Raw genomic sequence first — 14,995 nt, forward strand, 5'->3', positions numbered from 1 at the left:
GGCCGCAAGCTGCTGGTGCTGTGTACGAGCAGCCTGAAGGGAGTGCTGGACGAGATGGGCATGAGCACCTCCTTCACGGCGGTGATGCGGGTGCCCAACCTGTCGCAAGCGCAGCATGTCCTGGCCGTGTTGGAAGATGTTGACTGCTTCTCCAAGGAAGAGCTGGACCGCATTGCACGACAGCTCGAGGGACGCCGGTGAGTCTCGCAGTTCCTCTGACCTGGGCCATCGCCGCCCTGGCAGCCACCAGTGGCCCTGTCCGGTACGGTGCTCAGAGTTGAATGTGCCATAGTTAGAGAAACTTGCAAGTATTTAACAGAAAAAAGGAACTGCCCTTTGTCATGCTTCAAGGGTGGCACATTAAAAAGGCAGTTTAAAAGGAAAAAAGAAAACTTACCTTGATACTTTTTTTTTTTTTTATAAAGTTGAGAGATGCAGCATGCATTCTGTGTCTTGGCCTTCTTGATGTTTTTGCACTTTTCAGATATTTGGTCTCTTTGACCCTTTAGCGGTTTTAGAACTCTTTTTTGACATTTTGAGGCTTTTAGACTTGTTTGAGAAGCTAAATTATGTGAACAAAAAGTAAGGGCGCAAACGAGCTGGTGTACATTGCACATGGTTGAAAAAACCCCGAGACTGCGGGTAAACGACACAACACTAAAAAGTCTCTAACACAGCTGAAATTTTTATTTTCCAAACCTGGTTATATAGGCACTTCGATACAAAAGAAAAAAGGGGGGAGAGGGTGAGAACCTCAAAGAATGCCACTTTCCACCAACGTAACCTCTTGACTAAACAACAAGGACAACAGACTCTGCGTCACGCACTTCACTTATCTTTGACCCCTCGCTTCCCGACCGCCAAACACACTGGTAACCCCAAGCCCAGTAACACATATACAAAAAAAAAAAAAAAAAAAAAAAAAAAAGGAAAGAACGACCCATTGTCCCTTCTACCCGAAAACCGACAGACATAAACCTTGAAGGTCAGAACTTTTCACAGCCTAAGAAAACGCCGCAGTTCATTGTCCAACCCAAACGACGGCTTATTAACTGCATTCCCGTGACCTAATATCGTTAATGACTCTTTTATCAACCGCTTATGATCATCTTTTTCCCTCAACTCTACTGAAGTTAGATGCCACAACGGTACACAGTTTCTACATTCGATAACATGTTTTGACACTTCAGAGTACGGGTCTCGTTTCATTATACAACGTTTGTGTTCCATCATGCGCTCATTTATACAACGTTTAGTCTGTCCAATATAACAGAGGCCACAATCAAAAGGTATCTTGTAAACGACACCCGACGAACATTCTACATCCTTTTCTCTGTGTTTTATCGTGCAACCTGAAACAGTTGAGGCAAAAGGGGTCAAACGGCTCAATCCATAATCTGTAGAAAAGGCAGTGCCAATATTAAACCTGCTGGCTAACGCTTTGATGTTGTGCGAAATTTTATGAAAATATGGAAGGACTACTCGCTTTGAAGGCCTAGGATTTTTCCGAATTGACTTCTTTGGACATATCATATACATCAACTGCCTTAAAATATGTTCCTGTGGATATCCAGCAACCTCGAAACGTTCTGTCAGTCGACGAAGAGAAGAGCCAATAAAATGTGAGCATGACTTCTGTACTGTTGAATTGACGAGATTCCGAATTATTCCCAGTTTGACATGTTTAGAATGGCAGCTATTGAAAGGAAGAAGAGGTTTTGCTGCGAACTTTCCGTACTTCCAACAAAGGCCTGAACTATTCCTAAGTTGAATATCGAGATACTGTAAACGGTCGTCATTCGGTCTCTCTAGCGAAAACTTTAATTCGGGCGCTGCTTCGAACACTACTTTTTCCAAAGAATCCGCCAAGGAGCCATCTGTCGAACAAACCAAGATATCGTCTACGTACCTCCTCACCAGAATTTCCTTAGGGGATCTATGTTTAAAAGACTCTAGAAGACGCAGATCAAGGTCTCTTAGATAAATATCCGAGAGAGTTGGGGCTACCGCCGAACCAATACACACACCCTGTTGCTGAATGTAACTTTGACCATTATGTTGCACAACCGTAGAAGCTAGATACACTTCTAAAATCTTGAGAACATCCTGAACAGATACCCCCGATTGCGACTGGAAACTGACCAAATGTTCTTCCAAAAAGCTGCTGACCCTAGCCAATAACGTCTTAGGTTCTAAAGAATAGTACAGATCTTTTATGTCAAGTGAAAAGATTGTGCACCTCTTTCCGTGGAAAGGTTGCAATTCAGCTACTAAATCATCAGAACAACGCAGTGACAACGGGGATCTACCGTATTTACCCGAAAATAGGTCGACCACGAAAATAGGTCGACCCCTATTTATTGAGCCCACCGAGAATAAAAAAAAATAATTCAAATATAGGTCGACCTTTTTTTTTTTTTTTTTTTTTTTTTTAGGAAACAGGGGAAAGTTAGGGCAAAAGAAACAAACCTTTATTTACAGCACTCTCAGCTAAATCACAGGGCGATGTCAAAAACTTATTCATCGTCAGAACTCCGGACATATCGTCCGAAGCTTCGTCAGCTTGGTAGACATCCTCACAAATTGGCAACAATACCTCACTGACACCGTTGTAAAATGACGACAAGAAGAAACGAAAGAAGGTGGAGACGGGCGAGCAACGAAAGACCAAATACAAAGACATGAGCAACGCTGCGAGCCCCGTGAGCAACACGCGACCCGCCGAAAAAAACAAACTAAAGTACATCCTTTTTTTTTTTTTTTTTTTTTTATTTTGTGCGCGTTTGCGAGGGAGAGGAATGGGGCGCGGAGCGCATAGGAGCCTGGGCAAAGTGCATGGCGCCTCGCGTTCCTCTCCCTCCCCTTCTCATTGCCCAGCGAGGGGAACGCTACAGGCGTGATGGCGAAACCCGACACCGAGGGAATGTGCGCGAGAGCCGTAGCTGGCGGCCACGGGCTGTCGGCTGCTGCTGTTCGGTTGTTTTTGTGCATCAAAAGCTTTTTGAAACAAGAAGCGGCGCGGCTCTACCGCGACGCCGGCTAGGTGATTGATAGCTCCATACCCTCTGTAGGGTTTCAAATTTTGGTCGCGAATTAGGTCGAAATTTTTTGGTCACGATTATAGGTCGACCCTTAATTTTTGACAACATTTCCGAAAAAAAAAAGGTCGACCTATATTCGAATAAATACGGTAGTATCCAAGATCGTGAGAGTTTTCTGAAGAAATGAGGACACTATTTTCTGCCATGTGCCATTCTCGTTTATGACTACTCTTAGAGGAAGATCTACCTTATGATCTTTAAGGAAAAAATTTATGCCAAACGTGTCTTTAGAAACATTATTAATTCTGGTGGTCAAAGCTGTTAGATCGGCGTCCTTACAAACCCTCACAATTTCTCTTTTGGACTTTTTCAAACAACCGTCAAAAGGTCTAAACAACCCCGCCATGGCTTCGTCCGATTTCCTTCGAAACTCCAACACTGGTAACACTGAAAACAAACCCGACTTATCGGTTTCTAAGAGTACTACATCTTTCTCATCTAATTCCCTCTTGACCGATACGATCTTGCTGAAGTCCCGCCGGTCGCTTTTGTACGAATCGTCAACCAAATCCGACATCCTTTTTAAAGAAGACGTTATCAATGCAGTTTTTACCGCCGGGTCAGAGACGGCACTTGACACAGTATGAATCGCAGATACAATATCCATCCTGGACGGTTTTATATTTACACAAAATTTAGGGCCGTTAGCAAGAATGCGTTCCGTCGGTTTTGATAGTTGAACATCACACCTTCCATATTTTCATAAAATTTCGCACAACATCAAAGCGTTAGCCAGCAGGTTTAATATTGGCACTGCCTTTTCTACAGATTATAGATTGAGCCGTTTGACCCCTTTTGCCTCAACTGTTTCAGGTTGCACGATAAAACACAGAGAAAAGGATGTAGAATGTTCGTCGGGTGTCGTTTACAAGATACCATTTGATTGTGGCCTCTGTTATATTGGACAGACTAAACGTTGTATAAATGAGCGCATGATGGAACACAAACGTTGTATAATGAAACGAGACCCGTACTCCGAAGTGTCAAAACATGTTATCGAATGTAGAAACTGTGTACCGTTGTGGCATCTAACTTCAGTAGAGTTGAGGGAAAAAGATGATCATAAGCGGTTGATAAAAGAGTCATTAACGATATTAGGTCACGGGAATGCAGTTAATAAGCCGTCGTTTGGGTTGGACAATGAACTGCGGCGTTTTCTTAGGCTGTGAAAAGTTCTGACCTTCAAGGTTTATGTCTGTCGGTTTTCGGGTAGAAGGGACGATGGGTCGTTCTTTCCTTTTTCTTTTTTTTTTTTTTTTTTTTTTCTTTTTTGTATATGTGTTACTGGGCTTGGGGTTACCAGTGTGTTTGGCGGTCGGGAAGCGAGGGGTCAAAGATAAGTGAAGTGCGTGACGCAGAGTCTGTTGTCCTTGTTGTTTAGTCAAGAGGTTACGTTGGTGGAAAGTGGCATTCTTTGAGGTTCTCACCCTCTCCCCCCTTTTTTCTTTTGTATCGAAGTGCCTATATAACCAGGTTTGGAAAATAAAAATTTCAGCTGTGTTAGAGACTTTTTAGTGTTGTGTCGTTTACCCGCAGTCTCGGGGTTTTTTTCAACCATGTGTAAATTATGTGCAGTGCATTTTGCATCTCTCGTGCAAAGAATCGAGGTAAGTTGCAAATTCTTCTCATTAAATCGCAATGTCACGTGAAGTGATGTGATGTCGTATAAAGTCACATGAGCATGTCATGTGAAATCATGATGTGCTCACATCATGTGATCATGTAACTGGTGCATTACATGACACCTATAGTGATTGCATAGCTATATAGCTTATGTGATCACATGACATCACAGGACCCCCTCCGACATTGGGGCAACAAATTCGGTGGCAGTGTGAGTACATAGCAGCTATAACGACACCAGAGTCCTTCTGTATGCTTCTGGTCGCGAAACTTCTCTGTAACACTATGGGAGAGCTTGTTAGTGGATGTGTCGCGGCACTGGTGTCAACAAGGACGCAGAGAGCCACCCATCTAGCCACCACTGTTGGGAGTCTGGCAACCAAGAAGAGTGATCGGAATTTTGGACCCACTCTGAATTAGCCTCGCCTAGATTGCGGTGACGCAATCTAGGTGTTTCGTGTTAATGTACGCGTCTTTGGCCCTGTACACACTCAATCAACTGCTCAAACTTCCTTATCTGCAACAATCTCCAAAAAACAATATCATCTCTCGTTTTTCTTTTTCTTGTCTTGAAATGACTTTTCAATACCGTCACGACCACCGAAATTCAGCTCTGCAAGTGGCGGCATCTAGTGGACGATGTACGATCCCGTGAGCTCAATTGACTGGCTCTTTTTTTTCTCGAGAAAGCATTGTTTTCTGTAAGTTCTGTTGTTAGAGATGAATAAGGAATGACTGGTGCTCTCGTACAATGGTCAATTACAGGCATAACAAAATGTTAGTTTACGAGATTGTTTTTATAAAACTACTTGTAAGTGGTCACAGTGAGTTTCAATTGGCTCATTCACCGCACCCCTTTCGACAGTGGCGCATATAGCGGCAGCTTCTATCTTCGTGACAAACTTTGTCGGAGTGACCAGAAGTGTATCGATGCACTGTTACGAGACTCGTCCAAACAGCTCTGCTCATGCACTAATGAAGACATGTGTGTATGTATAAAAAAAGAATCAGCTGCACTGGTGCTTGGGTAGAGCACCAGACTACGAAGCGAGAGGTTTGCAGTTCAGTTCCTTGTGAGGGACAAGGTGTTTTTTGGGCACCAAGGGAACGTGTGCAACAGTTTTTCATAACACTCTAGACGTCATAACCAGCCCATAAGCACAATCTTCATTCAAATTCTTACTTGTACCCAAAATACCTTATATAATCAGCTGCCTCTTATAGCTGTGCTTACTGGAGCAGTATTTTTGACTAATACATGAAAATATAAATGAAGAATTATGCTGGTACAGTTTCATGAAATTACTATACTGGGCGACTACTTTCTGTGGCAATGAAGTTAAAGCTGTGGGCCCTCGTGTACCTGCATATCTTGAGTGCCGATCGACTCTGTGCGTGCACACTCTTCTCTTTTTCTGAAATGCCCCAGAAAATTGTCACCCCGGAGTACAAAATTTGTCCGATTTCCTCTCTGGTTAGCACTGTAATAGCCCCAGTTTATTCTGAAAGAAACACTATGATCAGCTTACATTTCCTGTGGAATTAATTTGAGAAAATTGCACAAACTGAAAATATTTTCAAACATTTAGCTTGTAATTAAATCGTCTATCCTAATTTATATGTGGGGTTGACGAATCCATTTACCGTATTTTCCGGGCTATAGTCCGCGGACTATACATGTTTAAAAGTTGAAATTTCTGGCTGTGCAGACTATCTACGCGTGCGGACTATATAGGAATTATGTTTTTCGATATCAATGATTATGACGAGACGGGACGGATTTTGTGAATAAAAGAGTATGTTATTTATAATTTATGTATATTATAGGCTTTTTTTGTGAGCTAGGAAAACATATATGTCAAGGTGTGCCGTGTATGAGAAGAATTTCGTGTCGACTAAGCACCAGGTGCGGACTAAGCACCAGGTGCGGACTATGCACTGGGTGCGGACTATGCAGCGGGTGCGGACTATCTAAGCAAAAACTTTCATTTTTGACCCCAAACTTGCCTCTGCGGACTATACACCAGGTGCGGACTATAGTCCGGAAAATACGGTAGTTGTGGTCAGAAAATATTGTTTCTTCGAAAGTTTACAAAAGTTGGAAAAATGCAAATTTAGTGTAATTTATAGTAGTAGGCAAGAATTTGCTATGCCTCTGGCATGATTCTTCTATAGCAGTGCTGAATTGTTATCAAGGATATTAAAAGGAATTGTAGAAAAGATTTGAACACAACTGTTATAAAATATTTTTTTTTTAACTACTGCCGTTTGTTGTTTGTTCGATTCTAGTATCTGGATTGGAATCAAGAAGCTGCTTGCCTATGTGGACATGGCTCGTCAGGTGACATATTCTATTCATTCGGTGACCTCAAGATTCAGGCGTTTTCACACCTGCAACTCGCAGCCGTCGCACAATAGTTTTTTTTTTTTTTTGTCGTGGAGCAACCGATTTGGAGCAGTCTCTCCCCAACCAGTTTTTCAGCTCGGTCGCCGAGCCGCCAAGCTGCTAAGCCAATCAGCGGTACTCGGAAGTGACGTGGTGACGTGTTGCATTTGTTGGCGTCCAGTCAATGTCTGGCGTTCCATTCGAGAGACGCGACCAACATGTCAGCACACTCCTCAGTTGGCAGTAGCTGCCATGGTGGTCTCCGCTGCGGCTCTGATGCATGCGAATGAATTTTTTATAACGAGCAGCACCTCGATTTGAACAAGCGCCCGAAAAAAGACATTGGCCCGACAGCAAATCAGTGCCACTTTTAGCTTGATCATGTAGGTACCGTATCGTTCGAGTAAATGCACGTCGATGTAGAAATTGTGTTTCCATTTTATGGTTTCAAAGGACCCAGGCCAATATTCCAAATTCCTTTTTCGATGTCAGAAGATACGAATGTGTAGTTGTAGGCAGCGGAAATGGGAAAGCAGCAAAACGCGAACCCGTACTGTTGCGGGAAGGATGGAATCGACGGCGGCTCCCTAGAGCCTATGAGAAGCGTCTTGGTGGCGGCTACTCGACGATTGCACGGAGCGTGAACCACAGTGGTTGCGAGTCTCAATGGGGCTAGCCGATCGTGCAGCTGCTCTGAGTTGCAGATGTGAAGGCACCCAACTACTATTTCCAAACTATACTTGAAATCTGCCACATGCAACTTTAAATTTAGTCCTTCTTTTTCTTAGTTTGTTCTAGTTGTCACTGATTTTCTTTATTATGAGATGCTATGTACCAGATGTTTAGTAGTTAGTTTAAGTTTTCATGTCAGTGAAATGGAGTGTTTGTTTCTCAGACTGCATCCCAGTACCGAGTGACAAAGTTCATCTGCAAGCTGGAAGAAGAAGGAGCCCTAGAACTGAAATAAAGGGGCCTTTTGCACCTGTCAATCAGCAATTTCCCGCCATGCATGCACTACTTGTTGTTTCTAGGGGATCTGAAATTGTACTTGTTGTCAACACAATTTGTTTCAAACAGTGTTGCAAACATTAAGATTTACTCTCGTGAAATTCCACTGTCTGCCGGATGTGCTGCTGGCCTTGGTACAGTATTATAATATACAGGAATAGGTTCTATCTACTTTGTATGCATTATTTATTAAGAATTGAATGCTCTCAGCTTTTTGTTTGGTTGTTACCGAGCAGAATGTTTTGAATTTTTTTTACAAGTAATACTTGCCCGGTAGATAACATTACTATACTTCAATCATTCCTTTGCTTAGTACTTTCCAATGGTTTTACTGTGTAGTATAGCTTTTTTTTTTTGTTAGTTTTGCTTGAGGCACTTTCACTCTTTTGACAATCTAGGGTAGTTATTAATTTTCTTTAAACCCTTTTTTGGTAATATCTTGCAGAAACGTTAAAGCTTTGAAATATGGCTTATCTCCTCTCTTTTTTCATGGTTTCTCAAGCGAAATAATTTTCAAGGATCACCCTGCAGGCCTAATGTAGTCTAAGTGGATATACATGCAGACTTTGAATTACCAGTAATGTTTCTCTGGCACTGCTGGGGGCATTTCTGATCTTTGTGTTGTATCTAGCTTAATACCATTATAGAGTAGATTTCTTGTCAGTTTCATGTTAGTTGCTCTCAGATGTGTATAGCTTTTGAACTCAAGTTAGGTTTAGAACATTCTGTACACCTCTGCAAAAATTGGCTTCATTTAAAGGGCGTCTACATGATTTCCAAATGTGAGAGACCAAAGACAAATAAATGGATAAAAAAAAACGCTCTATTACATTTTTCCTTGTTTTGTGGCCCGATTTGCATTCTAATATAATCTATATCGTTTTTAAAAGAGCTGTTTCTACATTTAGTTTTTGTTTCGATCTTGCTGTGGGTAATTGGAACAATTTCAAGCATCCTCCACATGAATATTGCAAAAGCTAGAATGCCTTGTGCAATTCTTTACTTCCATTTTGTGACAAATTGTATTTGCTTTTATTTTCAGATAGCAAAATGGTTGCTCTATTTTTTTATATTTCCATATCTTTGAATAGCTTAATGTCTCATATATCCCAATTGACATATTTTCCTTACATTTTGCACAGGCTTTTGTCAGTTTTCAGATCTGCTGTAACAGACATCTTTGCTGTTAGCTTTAGCCCTCATAGTCTAGGAGAAGCTTCCACATAGCTTAAATTGATGTTCCCAGTAGTTTGTTGCTGGCAATTTGTTATATTTTACTTGTAGCATGATAATTGTGATAGACTAGCGTACCATAAAATGGTATGATGCAATACAACTCAACGAATGTTAGCATGCTGTATGCCTGTGTGCCAGTCTCTGGGCCATTTGCATTGCTATGTCATGACATGTTTGACACTGATCCCATGCTCACTGAAGATTTATCCATTTGGTGCTTTGGCCTTGTACCCTGAGAATTTAATCCAACTCCAATTTGAATGCCGTTTTACAAAGATGGGAGTGGGCATCAATGCAGTTGACTGAATTATCTGCTGTAATACCGACAGAAACTTCCGGAACTTGGTTGTGTAGAAAGACCCAATCAAAAGGTAGTAATATTTTTGCTCTCATTAAGCAGGCTGTTTATGGAGCACATTCATTGTTTCCTGTTGTGCTGAATGTTGGAATTACTAAGTGATGTTCAATGAATTACAGTATGCTGTTGTGTGTATAATATATTGTTATCGGTTGTGACATTGTAAACGAGATTGGATTTGGAGGAACTTCTGTGGGTAATTATTGTGAAATACATGTTTTACTTGATTGCTAGACTACACAGCTACTACTCATGTTCTGCCAAGTAAGCCATTTTCCATTTTGTAGGTGTAAACACAGTGGACAGTGCCCAAGCTGCAGAATCTGTTTTTGCAATGTGCCATATTTGTAACAAAGAAAAGGTTAGTATTTCATTGAGGTATAAATGTATGATGTGTCAGGTCGGGAGATGAACCAGAGTAGTTTTTTTTTTTTTTTTTCTGCTTGGTTGGCGCAGTTGAAAACAAATATGCTGGCACATTGTGATTATCTGGGTCTCATTTAACCCTTTCTGGCCTTTTACGTGTAGATTCTACTGCAGCATTGTAAAAGGCTTGAGCACCAGGTGCATAAAGTGCCTTGAATATGCTCCTGTGCCCTCTTTTCAGCATTACAGTCTAAGCTCTTTTTAACAGACCTTGATTTTGACCAAGTTTTTGGAGTATGTTGTTTGCAGATATGCAGTTGAGTCAATGGTATGTGGAGGAGAATCAACTGAACCTCACAAATTGGTATGTTACATCCAAATGTCTGTTGTAACCAGATCTGTTGTAATGAGCTTGGACTGTATAAGTTAATGCAAGCTCTTGCCTCGGGAGTTAACACGGACATGCTCACCCATCTCGAAAAACACCCTTGGATGCTACAGGCTTCAAATTAAACGTCTTTTTAAATGCTTTAACTGACTTCAGGGAAATTTTCGAACATTCCTTTTAAATGACCAGAAAGGGTTAAACCTGTGGATCCTACCTAGTGAGTAGCTAAAATACAAAAGTACTTAATCTCTCAAAACACGTGGACTTTTTTTTGTTTTTTTTTAAGGCGTTTTTAGCAAAAAGTGCTGCTGGAGAAAAAAATAAAGGTTATCTAATATCCGAAAATTTATCAGTATCGGGTAGTCTGTTAAAAGTGTACTTTTTGTTTGGTAATAAATAAGCTTTCAAAAATTCTATGTAGATCTGTTAAATAATTTTGAAGCAACTTATTTGTGTTCTGCCTTAGGATACAAAAGAAAAAGCAGTTGGCACTAGGATTTCAGCAGTATGTTCAGTCTAGCTTGGTTGGAATCGAATTCTACTTACAGTGAAGGTGAACTGGCACAAATGTAAACATGATGGAGAAGAGGATAGAAAGTTCTAGGAATTGAAATGCCAGTTTTCTTTGTATGAGTGGTTTTAGAAAAGTTGCTGTTTATGTAACAGGCCATTCGTTTATTGGGCACATGCAGTTCCTACATAACTAACATGTGAGTATACAATATGGTTGAGGAACTAATTTCCCTAGAGTTTTGTTGTGTGATGCATTGTGTTGTATGCAATGCAGGAGATGATACTATGTTTCGAGTCCTCAACAGTGTTTAAATATTTTTAAACGCTAGTACTTCCAGTATGTTCAAACTTCATTTCAATATTGTTTTTCTTTAAAGGGGTACTCCGCCGATTTTTGAGCTAACTATATTTTCTGACTCCCCGGCTTCTACCCTTTCTGGTATGCTATTTAGTATCGTGAAATTTATAATGGTTATTGCGAAATCGGCAAATGAAAATGATGCAAAAACCAACATTCAAATATACCCGCCCTTTTCAGTGCCGTGACGTCAGTGGAAGGTCAGCTTGCCAGTCGGGCGAGCAGTTTTAAAAATAGAATATGCCAATCATTTGTTCCGTGCTGAAGCGCGGGTCCTTGAGCGAGCTTCCAAAGCATTCATTTGACACCATGAAACTGCTTCGAATCAGTTGGGAACAAATTCTACAGTCCAAAGGGTGAACCCCTACACCTCCACTGACGTCACATTTTCGCTGTTGCCAGTAGAGACTTTCAGTTTGAAAAACATGGCGAGGACAAAAATTGTAAATTGAATAACTTCGTGAAAAAAAAGTATTTTTACACAATATTTGGGATACTATTTTGGCGATGTTGTGTGGCGAGTTTAGCAAAATTTCAAGCAAATCGGGGACCATGAAGAAGTCTGCGGGGTATCCCTTTAAGAGTAAATTGACATGGGGCAGTAGTTCGCCACCCACGTAACATTTGTGTGTAGCTGGGCAAAGAGGTCACCATTGGTGTGCACACTGGTATATACATATATCAATTGCCCTTCTCTGCTGAGTCTACAAGACAGTTCCTTCTATTACAGTAGTAGACATATACTGTATACATGTTGGAAGTACTGCCTCCGGGCTCTGGCCGTCTTGCTCACTTGGGGTGTGCTTGGGCTCGGCCATAATCATAATAACTTGGTGCCCCAGCAGCAAGATGGTGGCACCCAGAGACCGTATTTGCAAACATGTTTATGCTGTTAAGATTAGAGGCCTTTGGCTGTTTTGTGTCTGTGCCTAGAACTATAGTGGCTGTATATAAACATGTCTCTTGAAATCTCTATGATCTCGTTAAGCAGTTTCCCGAGTGCCTCTTGATCTTCACTTTTGTGTTGCTAACCAGTGTAGTACATGTTGTTACAATTCTTGTCCGCTACATTTCGAAGGCATGAGAAATTTATTTTTGCAGATGTCTGTAGGGTATAGCATCTTAAATTAGTGTAATGTTTGTTCTATGTTTAGGAATTTGTTTATTCTGTCGGTTCTGAGCAGGCACTTATCCTGTTTAGCTTTCGAAGGTAACTGTTTTGAAAAGCAGTTATCTGGGACGCGTTAGTGGCCCTCAAGCTCATAACTTTGGATCCGGTGCAACTTGACAGCTTCAGACAGATGCAATTTCCTTTTATTCCATTGACAAATGGCACGCTCGATCATAGCAACATTTCCAACATTGAAAACCAGTGTGCTGTTTGTGTGATGTTTCACAAACACATGGTCCGGTGCAAAACAATATGCTTAAGGAGGGGTGTGTATCGTTTTGTCGAAACGCGTTTCGTGAACTTTTCATAGACACGTTTCATGGACACACATTTTGTTGACACTGTGATGTTTTGTGGAAACTCATTTCATTAACTCATGCTCTATACTCTGTTGCAGGTTAAAAAAAAAATAAAAAGCAGGACAAACTTTTTCCACAAGGCTCTTCACTCTTTCCACTTTAGCAGAGCAAATGCTGGAGGGGAGGCAAGTGGTCTTGCCTTCTCCCTTGCCTTCTCTCCAGCATTCACTACCGCTATACTACTAAAGTGGAGGGCTTTGCGGGAGGAGTTTTTCCTGCTTTTCTTAACCTGCAACAAAATATAGCGATGTTTCGTGCACAATTGTTTTTTTTTTTTCTTTTTTGGATTGGTTTCATTTCATTCACTGGAAGTATTCCGCAACCATAATGGACTATAGTGGACCAACCAGGTGGCCCTGATAGAGCAAAAACATATCTGCGAGTCGGATACAACCTAAGAAAGACAGTGCGAGGGGAGAGGGAAAAGGGCACGCACGAGAATAGCCATTGTGGAAAGGATGTCGCCATCTCCACTTCATCGTTCCTAGTTTCCACCCATTGTCCCCTCCGACTGTCTTTCATGCCGTAATAAATCGAGAGATAGCCCACCTAAAATCGAAAGAAAATTGTGTGAAAATAAGGAGGGGGATAACTTTCGGTGTGCAATCAAGAAAAGTTGAAAAAATGCTATAGTTTGATATCATCTTTGTCAAACATGTTATTGCGCGAAGTGGCAAGGGCAGTGAAGCAAAGATAACTGTACTTCCAGTCAGCAATCATTGATCCAAACACTATGATTACTAGAGGTGGGCTATCTTGCGGGGTTTAAAAGGAAATAGCAAATCAAGCCAAAAATGGGGGTGGGTTACCTTTCGGAGCGGGGGGCATCTCTTGAGATTTTACGGTAGGTTGTATCTGACTAGGTTTTGAAGCGAAGGGGATCGGAAGGGAGAGAAGCGAGGGTAAAATTGGTTGTAAATTATAATATCAAGCTCCAGCATACGGCAAGCCTCGTCGGAACCACCAAGGGTTTAGCAATTTAGGCTACCATAAGGATGCCGGCAGCCGTGGCAATGTGCACTGAAAGAAGCTATCAACGAAATGCCGCAAGATGTGTCAATGAAACGAACGTGGGCATCTTTTAATGAAACGTTGCAGTGTCGATGAAGCAGTCAAGCGAAACGTCATTCGACGAACTGATATTGCCACTGCTGACAGAGTTAACGAACTCTTCGCCGCTTAATATTACTCCGTTTAAAATTGTCTTTATATACAAAAAAAAAAGTCTACTCTTTTTTTTCTATTATTTTTTTAACAACAGGTGTAATTCTCGGTTTGAAAAACTTCACGTGGGCCTGGCTGGCCTTGCTGGCCTGGCAGGCGCGAGCTCGTACATTCCCTCGATCAACGAAGCTCCTAGTTTACGGTGGCAATTAGTTGGTACCTCTTGTCGGTGTGTCAGGTCACGATCGCGCTTGATGTCCCATCGAAGGAAGAATTGTAAATGTGTTAGTGCTGAACTTGAAGGAGCCTGATGGTTGGTGCGCGGCGTATCCCAGACGCGTACCGGCGCGAGTCGGTAAGGGAGAGCAGTGCGTTAGGCCGTGCCAGCAGAACACGCCAGCGACCGTGACACGACTTTACGGGGGAAACTAGGGGAAGAGGAGGAGATAAGAGCGGCGGCGGGGACGTCAGAGCAAAGGCTGCGAGGTGCAGACGACGCTTCTACTCGACGCTTCTACTCGCTGTGATTGAATGGAGAGAGGACAAAGCGGGGCAAGGAACAAAGACAGTCGGTGACTGGGTAAGAGTAACGTGGAAGCTTCTCCCATCTCTTTCATCATCATCATAATCATCATGCCCTTATTTGTGCCAAGAAAACAACCCACCGTCTACAACGTGGCACATTGAAAAATCTAGAAAACGTAATCGGCTATACATAATTAAAAATGTCAATGACAATAAAACTAGCATGCGACAAAGCATGACAGTACACAGCTAATGACGGAAAACAATCTCGTCCAATTTTCTTAGCTGTCAAGAATATCAAAATGTTCATGCCCAAGATTATTTACACATGTCTGCATTCTTGTTAATGGTGATAATATATATTGATTGTGATGATAAAAAGGAAGAGCTCTCCTGTTAATACGGGTTGGTACATTCAAATTCACTGTACACAAAAGCG

At 41.7% G+C, this 14,995-nt stretch overlaps 1 protein-coding gene and 1 long non-coding RNA gene across 2 annotated transcripts in view; one reads left to right on the top strand and one right to left on the bottom strand.

Annotated features, from left to right (window-relative positions):
• The window catches only part of LOC8031676 (vesicle-fusing ATPase 1), a 42,258-nt gene extending 31,378 nt beyond the window's left edge, over positions 1-10,880 (top strand). Inside the window, exons 18-20 of the mRNA XM_029978436.3 lie at positions 1-197; positions 7,014-7,065; positions 8,006-10,880. Of these exons, the coding sequence (XP_029834296.1) occupies positions 1-197; positions 7,014-7,065; positions 8,006-8,077 (321 nt within the window). The 3' untranslated portion in view covers positions 8,078-10,880. The remainder of the gene's footprint in view (positions 198-7,013; positions 7,066-8,005) is intronic.
• The window catches only part of LOC120838970, a 23,445-nt gene continuing 8,624 nt past the window's right edge, over positions 175-14,995 (bottom strand). Inside the window, exon 4 of the long non-coding RNA XR_005715212.1 lies at positions 175-255. This is a non-coding gene — a long non-coding RNA (uncharacterized LOC120838970). The remainder of the gene's footprint in view (positions 256-14,995) is intronic.

Source organism: Ixodes scapularis, unplaced genomic scaffold (assembly GCF_016920785.2).
Source record: "Ixodes scapularis isolate PalLabHiFi unplaced genomic scaffold, ASM1692078v2 PGA_scaffold9__187_contigs__length_104089568, whole genome shotgun sequence".
Classification (NCBI taxonomy): Eukaryota; Metazoa; Arthropoda; class Arachnida; order Ixodida; family Ixodidae; genus Ixodes; species Ixodes scapularis.